At 48.0% G+C, this 25,157-nt stretch overlaps 1 protein-coding gene across 1 annotated transcript; it reads right to left on the bottom strand.

Moving 5' to 3' along the window:
- Positions 1 to 2: 2 nt before the first annotated feature.
- On the bottom strand, positions 3 to 24,921 carry SREBF2 (sterol regulatory element binding transcription factor 2). The gene is made up of 19 exons (XM_068191391.1): positions 24,730 to 24,921; positions 20,070 to 20,456; positions 18,982 to 19,154; positions 17,715 to 17,855; positions 15,715 to 15,936; positions 14,496 to 14,610; positions 14,121 to 14,302; positions 13,159 to 13,351; positions 12,045 to 12,226; positions 11,092 to 11,365; positions 10,625 to 10,794; positions 10,238 to 10,406; positions 9,550 to 9,670; positions 7,926 to 8,035; positions 6,500 to 6,632; positions 5,822 to 5,990; positions 4,485 to 4,670; positions 3,490 to 3,601; positions 3 to 2,857 (listed from the first exon to the last, which is right to left on the bottom strand). The coding sequence occupies exons 1-19, from the start codon at positions 24,809 to 24,811 to the stop codon at positions 2,637 to 2,639; spliced, it is 3,342 nt and encodes a 1,113-aa protein (XP_068047492.1). The 5' UTR covers positions 24,812 to 24,921; the 3' UTR covers positions 3 to 2,636.
- Positions 24,922 to 25,157: the final 236 nt, after the last annotated feature.

The raw sequence follows: 25,157 nt of genomic DNA, 5'->3' as shown, positions 1-25,157 counted from the left end.
GGTGGTGGTAACATTCGTCTTTATTAGGTAACAGATGCTCAGAAGCCCTGGAACAGGGTTTTCAGACAGCAGATATGTTCCCTGGGGAACTTCCCCACCACCAGTTGCACCTCATATCACAAAGCATCCCTACTCTGAACTCCATGTGGATAAATAGACTTTCTTCACATAATCCATAAAACAATTTCCTCCCACCCACAAACCAAAAAGTTACAGTATATACACACACACTCACATAAAAAAAGTTGTAGGGACAGATGGACAGCAAATTTTTGAACAGTGTAGAAAAAAACAGAGCAGAGATCCCTCACTCTGGAGGGGGCAGAGACATACCAGCCATGCTAGGACCCTTGGTGCTTCATGCTATTCACTACCTGGGTTTCAGCCCAACAGCTTCTCCCAGCTCCTGGCCCAGCCAGTACTCCCTGCGGCACAGCCCCCAGGGCTCAGACTACCATTAGTGACAAAGTGAAATCTCAGCATCACTGCTTTCCCAAAGCCTTACCTCCCATTTTACTAAAGCACAGAACTGCCCACGTGCTGCACGCAGACCTGGAGAAATGCAAGGTAACTTAGGTTGCCACAGGCAAGGAGGAGTTTCTGTATTTTAGGAAAAATACTCCATGACAAGGAAGACAGCATGAGAGCCACAGAAGAGGAAAAAAATCCAGGAAGAGGCAGTCTGCCCCCCAAAACAGGATCACTGATAAGCTCATGAACTTGGCAATGAGCAATCAAAATGTGTACAAATCAATAGCTGTTCTGCACACTTAGGGTACCTGCTCAAAGCTTAAGTTGCTGCCACCGAAGGTTCCCCTACACCGATCAGACCATCTTGAGAGCAACCTCTTCCCCTCAGTGAGCTCCACCTCCAACCACCGACTCCAGGAAGCAAGGGACACCCCAGCCAGTAGGACAGTACTGGCTATTGCAGCTGAGTGTCCACCAGCTATTCACCAAATAAAGTGGGGGAGGTAGGAAAACACCTTCTGGTCCCCACGCTTTTGTCGACAGCTACAGACCACAATCACTGGGAACAGGCTTTGCTGGGAGACTGGTTTCTCCTGGCCCCAGTTTCCATCTCCTTGAAGCTGGGCAACTCCAAGACTAGCATTATCTGTGTTCAATCACTGCAGCACATGAAATGTCCCTCCCAGATGCCAAAATACCCTGTGCAAAGGGAAACCACAAGCCCCTACCTTTCTCCTCTCATTTTGAAGGAGCTCATGCCTCTCTGCAAGAGCTGGATAAATGTAAAAGCTTCTTGCAAAACAGTCCAAGTTTGAAGGAGGTGGGCAGTACAGGCTTGATTGGGACAGGATGGGTTTGGATGGCTTCCTGTATCTAAATGCTTCGAGCTGCCAACATGGAGAACATGCCGGCCGTACACATGGAGGAACAGCAATGCCCACTTGCCAAAGGCTGGTTTCCACATATGCACATCTGAGAGGGCAACCACTCTGCACTTCTTTGGAGAGATGCAACAGGAAAGGCAGAGAGAAAGAGGGCAAACCGTTCTTTCCCTGTCCCAAATCCACCTCCCACTCCTGGAAAGTCACAGGCAATTCAACACCTGCAAGTCAAACTGCTTGGAATAGCAACGGCAACAAAGCTGGGGGACTCGCACCCTAAACCAGGGCCTCCCAAATCCTGTAGGAGCTGTGGAGCAGTTAGAGAAGGTAAGGAGAAACACCTGAAGACAAGTTCTGGGACTGGGAATTGAGTAACGTAAAAAAACTGTTTCTAGAAATTGTTTCTGCATCAACAAAAAGGCACCAGAGAAGCATTCACCCTTCATGCTAAGTGCAGGGCACAGCATGTCCACCTCTGCTGCCACCCAGCACCAGATGACCAGGGATGCCAAGGTCTACCAGGCTCTGCTTGTTGCAGTCTGCCACAAACCCACCCCCTGCTGAAAACTGGAGGCAGCTATCACAGGAAAAGACACATGAAGCAGAAGGGAAGGGAAATCTGCTGCATTGTCCCCCATGTTTTTGTAAAGCCACAAACATTCCTATAAAAAAACCTGTATAAAAACTGTAGAGAAATTTTCCAGGCAGTACTGGCCCCAAGCGATATTCCCAGAGCACCTAGGTAAGTTGGGTCTAGGGGGCTTCAGTTTCCTGACACACAACTCAAGGAAAGCCGGTGCCTTTCCCTCTCTTTTGGGAAGAGCCTTAGGCCCCAGCAGCCCCATGGGACAAAGCTTGAATGGATCCTCTGCCCTCCCCAGAGATTTCCTTTCTGCAGAGGTGTTTAGAAAGGGAACAAAATACCCCTGAGGACAGACACGGGATGTGCCACTTCTCTATGCCGTGGGCTTGTGGGCTTCTGTCCCAAGCAGGGACAGGTGATTTGTGTCGGGGCTGCGCTTCTCAACAGCCCCAGGCATAGTGACAAAAACCACAACTAGACAGATTCCTGCTGCAGTGCCTGAGAACAAGCAAGGAAGCTAGTAAAGCTAAACCTGGGGCAAGTTTAGAAAAAATCAAACCCAAAACCCTTCCCTCCCTCTCCCACCCCATCCTGATCCCACCAGCACAGCCCTAACCTAGCACTTTTTCTAAGGTCCAGAAGGGAAGTCCAGGCTGATGCTCAACCAGGCTGTCTTTGCACAAAGGGAACCCATGCCCGTGTTAGGAGGCAGCGATGGCCGTGCCCCCACTGAGCTTGACGATCATCTGCTGGCAGTCGTTGCAGGAGCGCTTGTCCCCCACTTTCTCCAGGGTGCGGGCAGCCTCGGCCAGCAGCACTGCTCGCTGGCCCGGCGAGGACAGGAAGGAGAGGGGGAGATGGCGACAGGCCAACAGGATGGCTGTGGCTCGCTCCCTCTGGCCCGGCAACGTGTCCAGTTCACCTATGGGGAAATAGTGAAGAGAGAAAACTCATAACAGAGCTACCACCTGCATGAGAAAACCCCACCACACAGGCCCTCAACTGCCACCACTGAGCACAGGCTTCTCTGGCTGGCATCCCCTGGCTGAGCCAAGAGCAGGGGGCACCTGAGGGCCTTTAGGCTAGCAGAGAACAGTCTAAGCTAGAGTCAGGTAGGAACTGTCAGTCCTGTCTTCTACAGAGGCAGTTCCTTTCAGTTCACTTCCTAGGGCTCATCCCAACATTGGCATGCATGCTTCCCATTCCCTTACATCCTTCATCTTTTGGCTCTTCCCTTTAGAATTCCCAGCTTCTGCCTTTGCACTGACTGCTCCAAACCCCAGACTGCCGAGTTTTGTGCACTTGTAGCTTCATGAAGGCAAATGTTTTCCAGTCTGTTCGCCCTCACCTCCAGCCCAGGGCTCGCAGCTCACATTAGCTGGCTTGTAGAGAATATGGCAGAAGCATTGCCTTGAGCCACAGGCTGACGGCAGCTCATTATCCTGACACAGCAGAAGACATTGCAGGTTGTATCTATATCCCCACACCTTGCCCAAGCACTGCCCCCTCCCAGTCCCACATGCAGTGAGTCACTGCCTGGGCCCCAGGGCTGACCTTGTTTGCTGCTCTGGGGCGTGCGCCTCCTCAAGCTGTGCTCCAGCAGCTGGTGGGTGCGGGTAGGGCTGGCACCTGCCATCAGGCGCACAGTGGCCTCATGGAGGAAGACCTGGAAGGAAAGGTAGGATGGAAGATGAGAGGTGGGCTGGCAGAGGGACGATGCTGTGGCTGAACTGTCATCCCACAGACACCACATTTCAAGAGCAGAGCACTGACACCTTGACAAAAACAGAGACCTATTTCCACGCTCCTCCCTCATCTTTTCACCTGTCTCTGGGGAATTTGCAGGTCAGGGCAACCATGAGGAAGGGGAAAAAAATTGACACCTAACTGTGAGTGGCCTGGAAAGGGGAGGATTGAGAGCAGGGAACAGGGTAGAAAAATCCAAAAGCAAACTTTGTCACTGTGGTCCAGGATTCTCAACCTATGCTGCTAGTGCAGTGCTTTGGTAACAGCATCAAACTTTGAAATCTAGAGTTTGACAACACCAGGACAACTCTCATGTCCAAGTATTAGACTCTACTTCCTCTACAGAGGCTTAAAATTAGATGAACTGAAGAGAAGTGGGGAAATGCCAAGAAAAGCACCTGAGGCTCTACAGATGCAGAAGGCATTTGACCCTTCAGCTACTCAGCAGAGCCAACACGGCTGAGGAAGCTTCCTTCCACACTCCCCAGAGGTTTAGACCCAGTCTGAAGCCACCTTAATAGACAGGATGCCATGGTATTTGGCAATACACACGTGCTGATGGTTTTCTATGCAGAAACTAAAGTGGATACTTCCCCACATGCACTGAACTCCCACAGGAGCCTCCCTCATCACCCACCAAGAGAAAGTACGGAGGCTGGTAGTGGAAGAGCATCCCACCCCAAGAATTCAAACGACACAAGCTCTAATGCACCCTATGTTTCCAAGGGCACCAGCCTCCCATCACCCCAGGAAGGGCTCCAGATAAGCTGGAGGTGGAGCAGGCAGGAGAGGCGAGCCATCACCTTGCGGTAGGCGGGTCTGAAGCTGTGGGCCAGCTTGCGCAGGCTACCGAGGTCGCGCTGGAAGCCCGTCAGCTCGGGGGCTGACGCGTGGTAGGTCTCACCCAGCGCCTGGCTGGCGTTCGCCTGCTTCTGCCACAGGCTGGTGCGGAGGGAGAGCAGCAAGTCACAGGCCAGCAGCTGGATCATCTGCAAGAGGCAAGATGCCCAGGCACATACTTTTAGTAACACGTAGCATTGGGCGAGTAACAAGCTACATAGCTGCTGGTGGGAAGGCAGCCACAGCACCTCCTGCCCACCTGGGGGGCTCCCCTGCCCTCCCCGCTGTGTCACCCTACCACAATGCACCAAAAGGAGCAGGCCTTTGCATTTTGCCCAAGTGGCATCTCTCAACCAAGATAAGGAAACGTGCCAAGGGCACATTGCATCAATGTTACATGCCCTTGCCTGCACCTTTCACTGGGATCAATGCTAACAAATACAAACTGATCCCACAGAAACACAGTCTCCTGCAGAGGTTTTCCTGCCCAAAAAGTGACGCTAACTAGTGGGAAACAGCAAAGACAGCCGTGCCACCTGCAGAGAAAAAAGAGGCAGTCTTAGCACAGCCCACAGTGGCTGCCAAACCTCTTTTCCCCATCTGCTGCTGCCCCCTAGCACCGCTCCCGGCTCTGGGAGGGCTCTCTGCCTGTGCTGCTGAACGGAGAGTGCCTCTGTACTGCACTGCAGAAACATTGCACAGTCACTGCCACAACATGCAATGCAACTACAATGCACTACAGCTGCCACCCAGCAACGACGAAAGGGACCAGAACCACGTCCCATATGCCATGGAGGGAAGCTCCAGTTTTACGTAATCCTGGAAAGAAGAGAAACAAGCCCCACACATAGGGGGAGTAGCACAGCATAGTCACACTTCTGTGTCAGAGCATTCAAACATTCAAAAAGTGTAGCCTGAAACAAGACCAAGTGATGTCCTTTTCTACAGGTATCACCAACTTGACCTGGAGGAGAGAGATTGATACTTTTCATCTATGCAGGGCCAAATTCAAACTGCTCAAAGCACCAGAAAGGGGTGACAGCTACTGGCACAAGAGGAGCAAGAGCTGACACCGTGCCCAGGGAGACGACACTGTACTTGCAGCTCTATTCTCCCATACAGCAGAAACAGAACAATGGCAATGCCTTTTTCAAGGATAGGGAAGAAGCCTCCCCTCTAATCCCATGATACACAGAGTGAATGGAGAATGCAGCTACAACAGAGAAGTGACACACCTGCAGCAAGACCAACCTTACAACCAAGACAGACCATGTGTTATCCCAGGGCTTACAATGCTTACATTGTTGAGGACAGTGCTGGACATGCCACTGCTCATGTTGAGGCTGTTCCACAAGTGACTGCTGGCCCTCTCACAGTGACCCAGGGAGCTCTGCTGTCCATCTGCCTTCCCAGACAGAGAGGCCTGCATAGCTTTACACATGTAGAAGGTAGCTTTCACCAGGGCATTCCTGAAAGAGAAAGCAGGTTGCTTTCAAGCAATACCATGTCACGCTGCTACAGCATCGGCTTTCACTCTCCCACCTTCAAGAGATATCATCACTCCTTAGACAGAAAAAAGATGGCAATTGTTTCTCACCTACACAGACAGAACAGAGAAATGAGAGAAAGCTGGCAACGATTCTTTAGTGCAAAAGAACTGAGATGGTGACAGCATCCTTTCCATCGTCACATGAGTTTTGGTTGATTTTAGAAGGTGGGAGACTGTGCAATTAGAACAAAGCCAAAAGACATCCCTAAAGAAGCAACTATGACTGTGACTTCCAGTCCACAGCTTTACTATCAGTCTGCAAGCCTTGACCTACACATTAACTACTGAGCACACCGGCACTTGCAGAGCACAAGAGAACCTGTAGCTCCAGAGCACAGGTAGGTGTGACTCTACAGGACAGCATTAGGGGAAGGAGTCACCCCATTTAGAAGGGAGTAGCAGTTTGAAAAGTGTATGAGGCCTACGCACTCTGACATCTCCAGGGACTTTGGCATGCGCTCCACTTCTGCAAAATGTGACCTCACAGCTGCATCATCCCCTCTGAGCCAAGCAATTGCCATAGCCACGGCTGCTGACCACCACCGGCACACCACGTCGGGACCTGCAAAACAGAACCGGTGGCTGCGGCCCCAGAGAGCGCACCTGGCTCCCTCACACTTGGAGAAGTGGATAGGTACCACAGGCCCTTGCCAGTGCCTTCTGCTGGGATTGATGCTAATGAGCCCAAACTGATCCCATGGCAACTCGGCCACCCATGTGAATGCTGAAATGTGCTGCAAGAACACAAAGGAACTTGGCAGCATGCAAACACCCTACATCTGACTGCAAGCAGAGTTTTGGATGGCATGTTTGTATCTTGTCCACTATCCCACCATCTTGTCTAGAAATTTGTTGACTTCCTTCCTGACAATGATCTGCACTCACCACCCCAAAATAACAACTCCACTCTTATATACACTCATGACTGGCACCGATCACCACAGTGACAAGACAGTACACTGGGTTCCCTATAGAATTTCCTTCATTATTTAACATCCTCTCAAAAACTTCCCAAAGCTTGCTTAGGGCAAAAGGACCTATGTTCTGCTACTCTTACCTGCTTTTCAATTCTATGGCAATACTGACCCAAGCACAGACTTCCCTTCCCTTTAAAAAAATAATTATTTAGTTTTCCTACTATGTTTTCTCTATACATTTTAGGTACAGCAGTTAGTCTGTGTCTAAAGCTGCACCAGGATCCCAGTGAGCTGCCAGGTGCTGTCTGTGCCAACATCAAGCTAAACAAATACTCCAGCAGCCTGTTACCAACCCAGCCCACATGAGCACATGGCTCAGTGGGATTCTGCAGCCTTTGCTGTCCCACTAAATATACACCAAGGGACTGAAACAAGCCCTCCCAATATATGCCCAGAGCTTGCTTACAGCAGAGGCTGCAGGTCTCTGGAGATTGAGGAATATATATCTGACAGCCACCGTGCAAGTGGGGGCAACCCAGTTCAATAGGTAATTAAATGGAAAAAAACACTCCTGTACTTCAACTGCAATGCTGCTATGTTTGTTTTTATGCTCCACCCTTCCTCCCCCTTTGCATTGCTAGGAGCAAGCTCTCAGGCGAGGGCACAGGGTTCAGACTGGAAATAAAATATTGCCCAACAATACACATAGCAGCAGTCCCTGGCTGGGCATTCAGCATTACAACCCAGAGCCAGATTTATGAGCCTCTTAATCACTTTCTTCCAGTCTGAGCTGTGGTACCACACTGGCATGCAATCAGGCCTCACTCCAAGGACTGCATTTCTCCTCTCAAACTAGAGTTTGAGAGGTGGTAGGGAGAGGGAATTTGTATTGGCAGTAGATCCTGCATCTGAAAGAGCTTCAGCTCTGCTAGACTTACCCAGGGCAGACTTGAGTACAGAATTGCTGGCAAAGGGTGGGGCTCCACTTCCCATTGAGTCCAAGAATGAGTTGAGCAATTTCAGGTACTCCATGGCACCTGAGAATTCACTGAAACAAGGAACAGGGCGGATCTTTGCTATGCTGTCAAACAGAAGATACCAAGGCACTTCTTGTTCACAAGTCATGTTTTAACAGTGCTGGTCCATTAAGCCTACAGAAAGTTCAAGCTCTACAAGTTAACACAACACCGGTGGACTGAAGAGACCGCGCCATGATTAGAAGTGCAGAGCAATGCTCCGAGAGGAACAGCTTCACACCTCCCCTTTCATGACCACCAGCACAGAACTAGATATAACCTCGTGTCTCACCTCAAACATAGACATATGTTACAAGTTAATTATAGGCTCCTTTTCACTCACTGCCTCCAAATGAGGCTGAACTACACTTCTTTGACTATTTACATATATGTAAATATGTAAGAATGGAAGTGACAGCACGTTCTCAGCATTGGTCAGAGAAAATAGCATATGCAGCAATGACCTAATTTAAGTGGGACATGCTATAGATGAAGATCTTGAGCTCCCACCCCCAGAGTGAGACAAAAAAGTTTGCTCTTGTACTAGATCTAGTCCTTTCCATGAGGAGACAGGACTCCCACAAGTATAGTGACAATACACGGGGTATTATAAAATCCACCTCCCTTACACAAATCCTGCTACATTCTCTCAACAGCAGCAACTGTTCGTGAGCAATTAAACCAAACTGTTGCTCCTTCTCTGCCAGGAAACAGACGAGATTGGGAAAAAAACCCAAAGCTATAGAGTATTTTTCCTTCACAGGTAGGGAAACTGGATTATCTTCCCATCTGAGGCTTTTACCCACACTTTCTGTGGACAGGATCCTTACAGAGCTTCCCATATATGTATGCAGTATTTGCCTGGCACCAACATATCTGGAGATCAGCAAGAAACAGTGCTAAATTACTAGCAAAGGCTGGGTTCCTGCTTCCTGTGGATTCCAGGAGAAAGCTGGACATGGTTCAGTACAAAAAGCTGCTGTTTCCCACCTATTTTCTCCTTGCATTTGGTCAAAGAGCTTAGACACAATGACAATTATGTTCAACATCATCTTTCCTCCTCTTGCCACACGTCTGTTTGGTTTTTTACTGCAGGTAGATGTCACACTCCGTCAGAAGAACACTCATGCACAAAGTGGCAAGCTGGTGGGCTCATTCTCTGACCTGCCAGACCTTCACGCTCTAAAAGCCCTGGACTATAGAAGAGGTAGGTACACACTAATTTTAGTCCTCCTGAACATTAAACTTTGTCTCAGCAGAGAAAGTGCCATCCATTTAAGTTGAGCAATCAACCAGTATTATCCCAGCTAACACCAGAAATCCCCACCACTCCCAGGTTCACCTTTGACTTGAGAGGTTTTAGTACAAAGAGGCAGAGCTTGCTCTGCTATAATAAACTGTGGTGGTCAGACTAGCATTGTCATTCCAAGCCTTTAACAAGGACTGACCAAGCAGCTTGCCCTACAGCACTTGGTCAGTGGTTATGAGCTCTGCCTCAGAGCCTGCTGCTGTGGCCAGCAGTGCCCAGTGGGCCACACATACTCACCACGACTCCTCCTCCTCTTGTCCTGCTACCTCTTTCCTAGTCTGAGGCTTCACAAGTGAATCCACTGCTCGCTCCAGCAGGTTCTCACAGAACGCCTGATGGACTTGTGCAATGGGATCCGCTAGAGGAGAAGGACAGACCAAACAATTTAACTTGCATATCGCCCTAGACACCTCCCAATACACTCAGAAAGAAGAATCAAAATGAAGGAAAGAGCACGAGGAAGAATGGTGAAGGAAAATTCTCAAGAAACTAATGGAATGATTTAGAGACTAAGTTTTAGGGCTTTTTTATCCTTTCAATCCCCTTTTGAAGCTGCAGCCTTTGGCCAAAGATCCCTCTGGCACTTCAGCCCCTCAGCAACACAGTGTCAACACTGCTCTGCAGAGGATAAACCTTGGTCACCCCAAAGTCACTCCCCAGACATTCAGGGCCACCTTTGGGTTGTGTTCCAGCAGATAAAGAGACAGTGTGACACAGCACAGGATACAAAGGGAGGCAAGCCAGAACCTGCAGGCTGAGGAGATGTCTCAGCAGCTCGTGTCCTCTCAGCTATCAGAACCACAAGCAGGGTGGGGATAAAAGGACACACTCTCAAACGTGACACCCGCTTTTGTCCCAGACAAGAGTGGAAAGACTGCCTCAAAGTGCTGGGATGCCACACACTTGGGAAATGAACAGCTCTCACCGGGATTCCTTTGTGTGCAGTACAGGCTCTCCTTTGCAGCAGACTTCACCATCCAGCTTCGCTCCACAAAAAACTTTTGTCCCAGGGGGTGGCACAGCCAACGCAATGAGTCAGGAATGGCACTTCGTTCCGAGCTGCACAGGCTTTGAGCCTGGCTGAGAAAGTAGCTCTGGTGAAAGGAGAGGACAAGATTGAGAACAGTACCTAAGGAAAGAACAGCACCACCAAGGCAAAGATCGTATCGTAATTACAGCTCATATCATAATTGCAGGTCATATGATAATTGTAGTGCTAGTAGATGCCCTCTCCAAGATACAGCAATGCCAGCTTCCAGGCTTTCCTAGATCTCTGCTTGAGGGTATGATCAGGGAAGATAACACAACTCACCGCCAGGAAACCAAGCTTGCCTCCACAGCGGGTTTTCAAGCCAACTGCAGCTGTCAGGTGAATTTCTGCCATTGTGCTGGGTGGGATTTTTTCTTCTGCACACTCAGCCAGATTCACAGCACACAATGCCATGTGCAAGCCTGAGTAAGCTGAGCTGGAGGGAAGTTTACCTGTACCAGCAGGAGAAAGAAAAGTGTTAATTTTTAATCAGTAATACCAGCTATTAAATACTACCACAATTTGCAGGACTACTATCCTAAAGAAACAGCAAGAACCTGTTGATATGAAGTTCTTTTATTGCATGAACCTGTGTTTTACTAAGTGGCTCCTAAAATTTGTCAGGCTAATTTCTAACAGCAGCCCTCCCAGAGTAGAGAGGCTGTAGTGCTCTCCCTGTATGCTCCAGGATCAGCAGAGTCTCTTCATTCAGGAAAACCAGACAGCAGATCTGCCACTTCTGCTCCCACCTGTTATGTGGAGCTGATGGAGCTTGTGATACGCCAGGGCTGCATCCCGAGCGCTGGTCTTGGCCTCATCCTCAAATCCTGCAGTGGCCTCCCTTGCCCGCCACTGATGAGAAGTCCTCTTCAGCAGCCACCGCACCAGTGCCAGCTTCTGCAGGCTATAGCGGATCACATTCCAGGACAGGCTGCAGGCCAAGTCCAGGCGGGAAGCTGGCAGTGCTCGTCCGAGCACTGACAGGCAAGTCTGCAGGTTTGACGCAGCTGCAGCAAAATCACCCTGCAAATAACACAACGAAAGGTTCAGCAACAAAAATCACTATCAGAGACACTTTGGGACCATCTTGGCACTGGGAGCAAGACAAACTGACGCGCAAGTCAGGACAAGAACTTTAGCAGAAGGACATTAACATAGAAACTGAAAACCAGCTTGAAATCTGTCCCTAAATATACTTTCTACACATGGTTCTGATCCTGTACTCCCTGTGAGACACATCAGCACTAGATGAAAAGAGCTTCCTGCCTTGTCAAACACCATGGAAATTTCCCTCAACAATATGTTGTATATAATGTTATAATATAGTATTATAATATAATGTTTCCTCAACAATAAAGAGGACTTCCAAGAGGCTGGAGGACAGCAGACAGACACAGCAGAGGCCAGATTCTGGACAAAACCCAAGATGTTGCTGCCAAAAACTAATACAAGGTGCAGTAGCTAGCAACAAGGACAGAAATTAGGAGCCTCTTCCACTCCGTCCATTCCTCACGAACTTAGGCTGAGTAGGACAGTAATCTGCTCAGAACAACCTGGCAACATCTTCTCAGAAATCACACAGGATGATCCACTCAAGGAATACAGTATCTTGCAAGTGCCATGCCACTGCCTCACTGGGAAACATTTACCCACAATCCCAGCTAAAAGATGCATTTGATGCAAAACAATGAGTCAACTTTACCCGTGCCAAATCCAGGTCTGCTTGCTTGCGGTGCCTCCAGAAGGTGACCGAGGACCTTGAGTGCAGACGGGTCACCGGCTCTCCGTGCACAAGGAGCTTTATAAACACACTCAGTACAATCACTCCATTCACAAGCCACAGGATTAGGGTGGGCATCACCCAGCCGAACCAACCAGCTGCATCTACAATGGATATCCCAAAAAGGAAAGTTAAACTCTAACCTGGACACCAAAAGCCTGGCAACACAATGAGTGCGGACTCTGAAGGATGTCTTGCTATGCTTGCCACGTGTTTAATGCAACGAGTGCAATTCAAACAGGAAACACCTATAACAACACCTCTTCATCCAAACTCCAACCCTCAACATTCCCAACCAAATTATTATTTTTGCAAGACTGATGTACAAAAAAACGAATCAGCACTTAGTTTTCCAAGAGCTGTCTTCTGATTTTTCTGTAAGACACACCCACAGGTACTCAATACTCCAGTATCATTTTCCAATCCTAGTTAAATTTGCAAAGTGACACTGAGGAACCATAGTCAAGAAAACAACTGCATGCCTAGAGCATCCCCCAGCCTCTCCTAAACTGTACTTTTAACTGTGAATTTTATGGAATGAGTTTATCAACAAGCCCAGTTGCAAGACTCCATAGCAACAGTGTAGTAATACTTTATGATTAAGTGACAAAAATCAGTCAGTTACCTTAAAAACAAATGCAAAGTGAACATGCCTCCAAGACTGGTGAGGAAAGGAGGACACCCCTTACACCCTGAACTACTTTTCAAGGGTCTATGCCAAAAGCCTAAGCTGCTGGGCTACAAATAGGTGCCACCTCAACCTCACCATGCCGAGCCATAGCTGGTTTTATGCAAGAAGAATACTGGATGTGAACTGGAGCCATATCCAAGCTGGCTCTCCTTCCATGCCCTGCCCTGCAGTTACTGCCCTCCCCACCCATTAAACAAAGGTTGTAAAACTCCCTGAACAGACAAACCCATCCTGCTGAACCACAGCGACCGTCCACTTTGTGACTGGCAGCCTTCGCAGCTGGCTTTAAGGGACACCATGTACGGCTGGACAACCTCTGTGGCCCAAACTATGCTAGCTCTTTACCTGACTCAATGGTCAGCACGTTCCTGCCGGAGCCATGGCGCACCAGGCTGTCGGACTCGGGGCTTCCTCGGGCGTCCAGGAGGGAGGTCAGTGGATTGAAGGAAAGGCAAAGGAATGTGAGAGCACAGAGGAGTATTCGAGAGCGATCCACCATACCAAGTGCCGCAGGAGGGGAGTCAGGCTCATCTTTAACCTTCAAGGGATTAGGAATGGAGAGAAAAAGGAGAAAAAACACGATGCTTACCATTCTGGAGCACAAAAAATGTTTATCCTAAGGAAGGGGTAGGGAATAAGCAGAAACAGAACAAGCAAGGATGAGCAAGGAGTTCAGTAAAGCTTTTCTTAGCTTAGTAAGATAAGGCTGAAATATTTGACTGCCTTCAACTTCCTTCTGTGTCCAGTCATTTTAGGTATTAACTGTAACTGCATCCCTGGGTTAGGCTAGGATTAACCTTTGCTGCCCTTACTCTTTTGAGGATCTCCCAGAAAACCCACTTCTGTGATATCCACAAAAAAACCCCTAAGTCAAAGACAGCTAACATCTTTTTGTTACTCTGATTACTTATGGTCTCATAAACCACAACTGATGTCATCATCCATTTCCAAGTTCTCCTGCTTTACTCACTTGACATACATACCCTGGAAAACCATGGGCTACTTGGGCAATGAAAATGCACTCTAAGTCCACAAAGACTGTACAGGGGCTGAAGGATAAGCACAAGTTCTTCCAGCAACAAAGGTAGGGCTCGGGTAATACAACTCAGAAAATAGTCTCAATAATTTAAAGAAAGATAATACACACACATGCACCTTCCTCATCCTTACAGAGGATCTCTAAGCCCTACAAATCTGCTTGCCAGATGTCTGCTGGTTCCACTCTTGAGAATAAGAAGAATTTAAATTCTGGCTCTTAAATATCCTAAAGAAGATAGCTTGAATTTGTCAGGTAAAGTCACACATACCTTTGCATCATCAAGGAGTGGGCTTCCTGGCTCTGAATCAATGGAATAGGGAGAGAAGCCAGCCTGAGATCCTGAATCAGAGGCTGGAGGAGACATCAGCAGCACATTCTGGTTGAAGTCATCAATCTTTAGGTCTACATCGTTGTCAACCAGACTGCTCAAGTCAATGCCCTTCAACAGCTCTGAAAAAATCAAAGTGCATTATGTACATGTGTCTCCATCCTGACTCCTGTCAGTGGCTCTCAGATTGGCTCAGTCATCTGGAGTAACAGTGATCACTATCAATACAAACTCTCTGAAGAATAAGAAACTGCAAGATACATCCTACATCCGTGCTGACTGCTTCCCATCTGTTACAGAGCCTCCACAACTTACTGTTTTTTTGGTTAGCCAGCTTCAGAACCATGTTCTCCTGCCTCAGCTTATGGTTAGCTTGCTGCAGGTATTTAATGTAGTCAATGGCTTTTCTCAGGACTCCAGACTTGTGCATCTGTAAGGAATTGAATGTACAAAAAGCAGTTTATATTAAGAGTATCAAAGGATCACTCTTGCCTGTTGGAATACCACAACCCTTTGTATCATGTGGTGAAAAAAGGTATAAAAGACCTCTCAGCAGCTGCAAAGGATCCATTAGCAGAGCATGCTCTGTGGGCAATGTATCAAAGATAGACAAGGATGAGGTCTCTCTAAGATCTTTTAAAAACAGTACAAGAGAAACAGATTAACATCAAAATAACAATGGAGTTCACACCTAGGTTTCAGGCAGAAATAGTCCTTTGAAAGTACTGCAGTTTATAAATGAAGTGGGTCAATTCTGGGATAGAACAAGATGCTGATCACTGATAAATTCTAAGATAAGTAGTTCCCTCCTTGCCTTACCCGCTTGGCCATCTCCATGCAAATCCTTGCTTCCAGCAGCAATGGGCAAGCTTATCTTCTAAACACAAGCCAAAAGTACTGCGAAGCCACTGCACACTATCCATGTTTTTAAAAGCTTCCACTTCCAATGGAGTGGAATAGGAGGTGACTTCACTAGTGCAATTATTTGTTCAGTAGTCACAGAAGGTACCAAGAATACTACTGCCTGCCTCACCAGCATGAGGTAAAGCAAGTAGGAACAAACCCTGAATATGTGGCGCAACAAAGCTTGCAGTATTTGAGCAAGCAGGAGTTTTTACAGCTCAGTGTCTAAAGGAAATAAATTGGAAAGCTCTGTAAACCCTCATCCTTACTGCACTCACATGGAAAAGGAAACTTAATTGAAGCAAGATGTGGTTTAGGAGAGTTACCAAAACACCTACTTGGATATTCTACCTAGAGGGCCTATTTTAAGTTAGACCTAATTAATATAAGAACAAATGCATAAGGTATAGATTATTTTCAGGAAACAGTACCACTAGCATAGTAAAATGAATATTTTACAGATGACCCTTCCTGAATACAATTATCGAGCGCAAGTGATTCTCACCAGTCTTACCCCATGTGCATGCTACTAACAGCTGCATGTGCCCAAATGCTTCATTTGGTAGAGCAAATGAGCACCTGAAGACAAAGTATTTATGACACCATATGTGCACTTATTTCCCATCTTTACCTTGGCATCTGTCCCCATGACAAGGTCCTTCAGCTCAATGATTTTGTCATTTATGGACGACCGGTAGCGCTTTTCAATGATGTTGTGAGTTGTTCTCCTCTCTCCTTCTTTAGGTGGTTCAGGTTGCTTGACACCCCCAGGAACTTGTTTGATAGGCACCTTTTCTTGTCCCACCATCACCGGCATTGTGGTCAAAATGGTCCCATTGCTCCCAACAAGGGTCTACAAAGACCATGCATAACAAGTGTCAAGAGCAATCAGCCAATTTAGATAAAGTTTATGATGGCAAAAGAAGGAGTAAACAAAAAGGAAGCGGGAAAAGTTGGTACAGCTCAGAAAATGTGTGAGATGCCAAATTCCTTCCATCTTTCTTAGCTGGCACAAACATTGGCACAGCAACGCAGGAAAAATCTGTCACTCTGGCTCCCACACTGGTCACTGTGGAATAGGAACATCTCTTGTTCTCCAAGTACATCAACACTTCTGCCAATACTATGCTCTGTTCATCCACTTAAATAAATAAAGGGACTAAAGTTCCTCCTTGTTCCTACAATCTTTACACTCCAAGTGTCAAAAACCACCTTTCCTATGGAGAAATAGTCATGAAAACAGCAACAGCCTCTACTACTTCCAATGACACAAGTAACAACACTGCTGGAAAGGATCCAACTATGAAAAAACAACCTTTGGCTTGAGAAACACAGTTCAAATTGATTTGAATTTCATTAAATGAAAAAAAAAAACAAAAACCCAACCCATAAGCTATAAAAACGCCTTAATATGAGGAACTAAGACTAATGAGTGATATACAGCAGAATGGAAAGCTCAAACTTGGGCATCTAGATGTAAGACAGACCACCTAAGCAAACTAAAGCAGTATGTACTCAGAAATAAAAAATTATGAATCCCACCAGAACAGCTGCACAGACAGGCTCCTAGGACAGCTGTAATGAAAGAAATTTCAGCAAAGCAAGATTTAGAAAGGCACATGTGTTCTCTGAAGTACACCAAGGATCAGGGAAGCAAGTAGCTATGGAGAGTAAGAGTTATTTCTGCCAGAAGACAAAACATAGTAACTAGCCTAGAGCAGCTAGCCATGAGAATAAACTACTAATGAGCAATTTCAGAAACAATTTTGACTGAAATAGTCTTCTAATTGGGATACCAGAAATTAATGCAGTTTCACTTCAAGCTGGAACTTGACAAATAAATGAATTTAAGTCCTATACCTTTCCTTGGCTAATATCCACCTAAAATCGATGTGATCAAACATGTCTCAGACACAACCTCGTAAGCCTCAAGTTGTGTGAAAATGTCATCTAAAAGCAAGCAGATTAATTGAAGATTTTAGCCCGGCTGCTAATAAGTATCTAAGAAGCCTACCATGCTATTGCAAAACAAGTCAAAATTTAGGTCCACACTGACAAGCTTATCTCCCCCAGTAAATATTTATACAAAGATATCTGTTCAGAACATACAAGATCATAATAAATGTTTCTTTGGGGGCATAAATTTCTAAGACTTGACTAGAAATGGAGGCCATGAAGCACAATTGCCACCTCCAATGATTATGACAAATCCTCCCTGCAAATGCCCTCTGAAAAGTAGTTTAATTAGTTGTCACATTTAATGTACTACTGTTAGACACTATTGATGTGCAAAAGGAAGTTCCACAGGTACTCTGAGTATGTTAGCTTTTGGCTACAAGTTAAAAACTAGACTGAGTATTTAGGCCGTATTCCTCGTAGTACCAGAAAAAGGTAAACAGAAATGTGCCCTTGATCTTTGCTTACTGGCCATGGGAAGGCAGCCAAACAATACAATCTGTGTGTTTACCCTTGACAGAAACAGGGTATTACTTGCCCTGGACGTGTGTACAACAGCCCTCAAAACTCCTTCTTGTCTGTGCCACTGCAGAATACCGAAGCACAAATCTCTTCCTTGTGTTAATAGGAAAGGATATCAGTGAGGAGAGGGATGGAAGGACAGCCATAGGGTACCTGCAGAGCTGTGGTCTGAATGGGAGTAGTGAGTGCTGTCAGTGCTGGGTTCTGTACTGCAGCCATGACAGGGTTGCCATCTGTTTTCAGGGTTGTCAAGACCAGGGAATCCGTTTTTATGATCTGAGGTTGGACGAGAACCTAGGTTGAAAAGAGTTACAGGTGAAGAGGAGAGCAGGCACATATTTCCCTGCTGATCTCAGTAGCCAGAGGTAAGCACTGACCGAGTTGTAATAGCTTTAACTCAGTGGTTGGCAAAAGAACAAGGTATTTCTTTGACTTGTACCCTGCATCACCTGGATGCTTTCCATCAGCCTCAATGCAAACTCTGAGCAGGAGACAGTGTGAACAGCACTGGATAGAGTGGGACAGAGGAACCACCAGGACAGTGGTTTTCAAACCAGTCACCAGAAGTAAACAAGTAAATAACAACACAAAAGAGCTGATGGAAAAGCAGCTTTCCCCTCTCCAGTTACACCTATAATTAGCTCTCTACATTAACTGTCTGAGTATTCAGTCTAACACAGCTAGGACAGTCTGCTTTGGAAAATACCCATAGTAGCTTCTCCCTGCAATTTCACTGAAAGGATCTGTACCCTTTAACATCAAGCAGATCAAAATCCACTGTAAGTTATTTTGCTCTTATTTCTTTCAAATACCTTGTTGACTCTCTGAGAACACCAGAGATGGCATAGTACAACTGAACCATAGCAACTTTGTCATACTGAGTCTCACAGACAAACATTTTTCTTTAACACAAAGATGCACAAGAGTGAAAAAAAATCACATGGCACTGTAAAACAATAAAACTATAAAAAAATTACAGAAGAATTAAAAGAACACATTCCAGTATCAACCAGTCCTTATAAGATGTGGTAGAGGTGATGGAAGTGCAAAGAAGGCGGAAGTCAAAGAAAGCCTGTTCAAGTAAAGCTTCCGACTGGGTTTGGCAGTACCAAGTTATAAAATAAATTTAGACTGCATTTAATTACTGTTTTACGGAAAACAGTTGCTGAGCATTGGCCAGAAGTCAGCTCACATCTCACAAAAGGGACTCTCACACATGACCTGCATGAAGTAAAATGCTTCTGGGACACAGGCTGGCTAAAACCTCTCAGGTTTTCTCACATTTGTGCAGAAGCAATCCCAGCCAGGATCGCCAGCCCTACAGCTTCGCCACTTCTCCCCAGGCAAGCCAGGGGACCAGACCCATGAAAGCACTTTCTTGTTCTGCTGGATCCCCCCATCATGCCGCATTTTTACTTACTGGAACTTGCTGAACCTGTGGTGCAGCAACAGTCTGGACCGTGGCTGGCGTTAAGGTCTGGATGGTGCCGTTGGCAGCCTGCGTCAGCACTCGCTGGGCCTGCACCGTCTGCTGGATCGTCACCGGCTGAACCTGGGAGGATGTCACCAAGCTCTGGACCTGAGGCTGGAGAACTGAAAAGCAGAAGAGATGTCAGAAATGGTCGAGAGACACACACCTCCCTCCTGGAGCCTGGAAATGCTTCTAGAATCACTCCTCTTCTTCCCACTGCTTCTTAGTAGGCAGCATTCATCTAACACATCCCACATGTTGGGAAACTTCCAGCTGCTTTGGTGCCTTCTGCAACAGGGCACTGCACCTAGAATAGCAGCTTTCCAGGAGGCAGAGAGGATCAGCTAAGAGACAATAGAGCGAAAACCCTTTAGTCTGATAGCACAGGACTCTGCTTCAGTGGCATTATACAGGACATCCAACCTGCACTTTCCCACTCCCCCTGGTCTTGGTGGACCGTAGGATCCTATCTGTCATGTAAAGAATCAAAGCCTATTGAAGAGGATCAAGTCATCCAGCAGTCACAAAGGAAGACTGCTAAATATTCCTACAGGTGTCTCTGCTTAGTGCAAGTACTGAGCTCCAGAGTTTGGCAGACAAAATGTGCTTTCATTCCAGACTGCTGTGTGGGACAGACTGGATCTGCCCAGTGCACCCATCAGTGGGAGGACAGGATAGTCAAAAACGTTTTAAGACATATTTTCTCAAGCCTCCCAAGAGCCATAGGGCAAAAGGCCAGTCCAGAGGAGAAGAGCAAGAAAACAATTATGGTAAGAGATCGCACAAGAACACTTTAAATCTCATTCCTGGCAATATCTCAAGCTCCCCAACTCCAAAGCCATGCAGGTAGGAGAAGGGACACTCCCCAGGCAGCACCACAAGAAAAGGATCATCAGGCTTGTCACGGCTGACGATGCACTTGGAGTTTGTACACTGATGCCATTTACTGCAAGTACACCAGGCACATCCACAGCCTGAGCATCCTAGAATCTCATGTGCACCAGGCACACCTGTAGCCTGAACACTGCAAGCACTACCTTGGAAGCTTGTGGCTGCATTCTGGTAGATGACTGGCTGCTGGATAATCCTGGTCTGGGGAGCAGAGCTGAACGTTGGCGTGATCATGACGGCCTGCTGCTGGAGCTGAGGCTGCACCGAGGGCCGCGGCTGCAGGACAGGGGCTGAGCGTGGAGGGACTGGAGGCGTCGTCTGCGCTGCTTTCACCGGCAGGCTCTGGAGCTGGGGGGATGCAGGGGGTGCCGGGAAGGTTTGGAGCTGCACCTGGCTGTAGGGCCGCTGCAACTGCGGCTCCAGGGTCCTGCTGCTGCTGCCACTGCTGCCGCTGCCCTGGAAGGTGCTGCACAAGGGATCCGAAAACAGGTCTGGAAAGTCTCCTGCCTGGTTGCTGACAAACTGCAGCATCTCTGTAAAACAGAAGAAAATTTGTTCAACACTATTTCATCACCTGCATGCTTTGACACCTGCCATTTACACCACAGAATTATGGTGTGTGTGCACAGAAGGAAGCTCTGGGTCCTTCAAAACCTTCAGAGAACATCACACCAATGCAACACCACCAAAGAGACCGGTGGCCAGCAGCAAAGCACTGCTGCTGCTGTTTAGGGCGAAAACCAAGACCCTCCTACAACACTTTTCCAGACAACAAGATCCAAACACAGACTAGACCTTAAAGCCATCTCCAATACATATCTAAAATATTAAGAGTCTTGTTCCATCACTCCTTCAGTCTAACCCTTGCAGAAGGAAGAAACCAAGCACCTCCACAAGTCCAGCACTTAACCATTCTCCCCACCCAACTTTTGGGAGCTTTCAAGTCCCCTATCTGTACTGTCCCAAGGAGTATCTGGAAAAGGAAGAGACAGAATAAGAATTCATCTTCTCTTTCTTTTACTTACAAGCATAACAAAAATTGGGGAAAAACCACAAAAGGGAACACCACTTTATAAAACTGTGCCATGATAAATCCATGCGTGTGTTTAAAACATCAGAATAACTTTTTCTGTTGGTTTTCTGCCCGCAATCACTGGAGAACAGGTTTTCTCCATCCCACCGTCTCCAGGATTTTATGAACTTACATCAAGAAGCTCCCACTGCAACACCATAGGCCTTCCCCCTAGAGGTGAACACTTCACAACCAAGATACCATTGTTCATAAGCAGAACTTCCTCTTCCCTCCATCTAATCCAATTTAATACTTTAAGCATACGAATGTTTTCCCTGATCTATGTGCAGGCAGTGGCATGAGGAATCAGACATTCTTCCCCACCCCACGGCCTGCCCCTGTGGCACTGGCTCTTCCATGGTTTTCTGAAAGTCCTATATATTTTTTTCTGGAAACAGGAAAAGAGGGGACCCACAAACCAAGGAGAGATTATAACAAAATAATAAATACGGGTTTAGGAAGCAAAAAATAGATTTCTGATTTATAAGAAAAAATACAGCAAAGGGCTTCTTACACCAGGACCTTTCTCATTCACAGACCCCAAAGGATGTCGCTGCTGTGATTTATGAAGTAGATTTGAAGCAGCGAACTTTTGACAAGAAGCTTCCATGGATTTTGCCCCAGCAATAAGAGGACTATTAATTTGCTCAGCTCTTTGAAATGCCACCCACACATTATCCAATTAATTTGTCTGACACTCCTCTGTCTGAAACAGAGCAAAGGGATGAATCCTCCTGCAAGCCTCTTGCTCCCTCAACACACGTTTTGACACATTTCTGTGACACTTCTACTTTTCCCTTTGGATAGCAATCCTTCCACACCCTGACACACATTTAAGCACTGGCCACAATCACTGCTCTCAAGAACTAGAGTCTGTTGGAGGGAGGAGCCTGGGAGGAGATGAGTCCTCCTGACCAGTTCACAACCTGATGCCAGGGGGGGACGCACAGCTCCCCCAGCATGAGGCAGCAGCCACCCTTGGGGAACATCTGGACCAAACCCTTGTCTCCGTTCTTCACTAGAGGAATGAAAGATTTATTTTTTTAATGCATTGCCTTAACTGGCTTTCACAAAACACTAGCAGAACAAAGAGGACTGTTTCAAGATCAACATCTAGATGGATATTAAACAGCTCTTCACATTCCAACTGACTTCAACTAAGACCATCCCAAAGAACCCTCACTGTGAAAAAACTGATAATCCAGACTACTTCCTGAACTCTGCATTTAATGGTATTGCTATTTAACTATCAGACAGCACAACTGCAAGTAGGGAATAAACATAAATCAGATAAGATTTGCTCTGGAAGAGTAAATTCCAGCATAAGAACATAATTTCAAGCATTGTGTTTTAAGGAATGTTGTGTTCAATGCAGCAGACTTAATAGATTACTTAGAAAACGACTCCTGCTCTCAAAAATTGTGACAGACTTAACTTTGACTAAATGCAAAAAGTCTAAAGCTTAATTTTTAAGACTTAAGACTGCCAGGAAGTCTAGCAGTCTTAATTAAAACCCACCTCTTTTAAAGGGCTCAAGAGCTTTCCTAATAACACCACACAAAAAAATGATAATCAAGAGAAACAGCCAACATCCAAAATCTAAATCTCTGCTTTGTAAAACACCTTTGCCTACGCAGAAAGCAGAATATCTACACTGACTGTGAGAAACCTCAGGTGCTTCTGGAGCCATCACTGATAAACCTGGTGTCACCAAAGCACCTGCACCCTCTGTGCTGGAGAGGTATCTAGGTCTCAGGCCCTAAAGCAGAGTGACCTTACTACAGAAAAAAAATCCCAGCCCAACCCAAGGCTAAAAAATGTCAACAAGGTATTACAAAACCAAAACTGAGCCCACCAAGGGCTTCTGCTGTTTTCATAAGCCCAGGGCCTGAATACCTGGCAGAAAGGCAAGGCTGGGCTTCAGCTGCCTTTCCCAGGCAGCGGCTCAGCTCTCCAGCACAGAGGCTGCTCTTCCTCACACTCCTGGAGGTGCTGTGCTCTGAGAAAAAGAAAGCAGCAGAGATCCCAACCTCAACAGAAACAACCTCTCTGTCCTGAACCTGATGTGCTTCAACCTCCCACGGACTCAGTCCTCGTACTCCGATGTTACCCAGCAGTGCCCTGCCAGCAGAAGATACTCATGGCTGGTGAAGGAGCTTGTGCTGGGGCAAGAGGCAGAGCCTTTGGGCTCAGCACTGGGGCTCCCTGGCCACGCTTTTGCCCTGTCTTGAAGTATGAACCCAGTGAGCGCTGACATCCCAGAGCATATCTGCCACAAAAAAATCAAAATCCATGCAACAGGCAGTAAGGAGCCCCCACTGTCTAAACAGGAGAGGAACATCCACAGGATGACTTAAAAGTAAAATGAAAATCCTTGCAAAATCTCAAACCCTGAGATGAATCCATGCTGATGCACAAAAAAAGCAGGATTGTCACTTATCTTCCCCCTGCCTTCCCCAGGAAAATCCACCCCTGGAGGTGGGGAGGAAAATGAAGCTTGTTTTCCTAAGTCACTCATCGCTCTGAATCACACCTCAGTTCAGAGCCATTGCTGGGTTCATCGTCTCAGTTTCCGTATGGAACCTGAGAACTTATTACGTAGAGCTCAAACAACAGCAAACACCGCCTTCAATGTGCACTATCAAACTTTATGAGCAATAACCAAGCCCATTGCACTCTCACATAAGGCACATTCTTCTTCTATAACTAAAGAAAAGAAGGAGTATAAATTTTGCCCCAAGCTATGTGGTGAAAGACCTAAAAGTACTGGTAAAATTTTATCTCCCAGATGCTAAACAAGGATATTTTGGATATCCCCAAAACTGAGCTCTGTTTGGGATTACAGCCCAGCAAAGCAGTGAGCTAAGGCAGGAGCTCATATCCACCAGCCTACAGCACAGACCACACTGAGAAATGACATTTTAAATGGGGTTTTCAGGAGCTGACTGGCGTCGCCAAAAATATACATGAAATAGGCGTCACACGCAGGCGCTTCATCTTGCTGCACTTGGGTGGAAAACAGGGGGTTTCTCACAGGTCTGGGCTGTGCCAGCGATGCAGTGAAGTTTGAGGATGACAGGGAAAACGGGAAATTTAAGCAGCTAGAGCTGTTTCGATGCAGGAGGGCTTGGAGGCCCGGCCTCCCACGAGCACTAGTGGAGGCACGGCTTCAGCCATCGTTTAGCACCTACTTTAAAACACCCACGAGGAAACACGAGGGGAACGTGGGCAGCGCCGCTTGCCCCGTGGATCCGCGGCAGGAGCAGGGGAGCGCTTTCCCCGACCCCTTCCCGCGCCGGCCACCGGTGGAAGGGTGGGCTCGGCAGCTCGGACCCCCGCATCCCCACCGCCTTCCTGCGGCTACGGCCTCCGCTCCAGGCGTGCGGCAGCCCCACGGAAGTCGCTCAGAAGCGCTCCCCTGACAGGAGAGACACGCGTGGCCGCTCGCCAGGCGAGCGCTGCCCGGCGGGACGCGCTCCGCTCCCCCGCCTGTGCCCACCCGAGACGCGGGACGCCCGCTCCCCCCCGCGCGCGTGGCAGCCCGTACCGCGTGGGAAGCGCCCCCACCCTGAGCGCTCCAGAAGCACGATCCAAGGACCGGGTACCCACCCACGCCTCCTAGCCCAGGCAGCCGCGGGCCCGCGCGGGGAGACCGGAGCGCTCCCCCTAACACGCGTGGGGAGCCCACGCGCGCCGTCTCCACCCCACCCCCCGCTCCTTCCCGCGGCTCCTACCGTCGATGTCGCCCAGGGTGAGCTCGTCGCCCAGCTCAGTCAGGGTGTCCATGCTCTCGGCGGCCAGCTCGCCGCCCTCCATCGCGCAGGGCGCGCCGCCGCCCCGGGCGCTCAAGCGGAGGCTGCTGCCGCTGCCGGCGGGCGCCGCCGACCCCGCGCCATCTTGGGCCGGCCCGCGGCCCCGCCCCCGCGGCCCCGGCGCGCGCGCCCCCCGCGGTTTGTTGTCAATGAGACCAGGTCGGCCCCGGCCAATCGGCGGCCGCGGCGGCGCGTGGGGTGATGGCGCGTCAGCGATCAGCAGCTGCGATTAGCATAGCCAGCCCCGCCCCCGCGCGCTGAATATTCATGAGGGGCGGGGCAGCACCGCGCGTGGGAGCGGCAGCGACGCCGCCCTCCCGCCGCCGCCCACGGGAAACGCGGCCGGGGCA

Source organism: Anomalospiza imberbis, chromosome 5 (assembly GCF_031753505.1).
Source record: "Anomalospiza imberbis isolate Cuckoo-Finch-1a 21T00152 chromosome 5, ASM3175350v1, whole genome shotgun sequence".
NCBI classification, from domain to species: domain Eukaryota; kingdom Metazoa; phylum Chordata; class Aves; order Passeriformes; family Viduidae; genus Anomalospiza; species Anomalospiza imberbis.
Note: the sequence above shows the minus strand (reverse complement) of the source record. Positions and strands in the feature narration are given on the sequence as shown.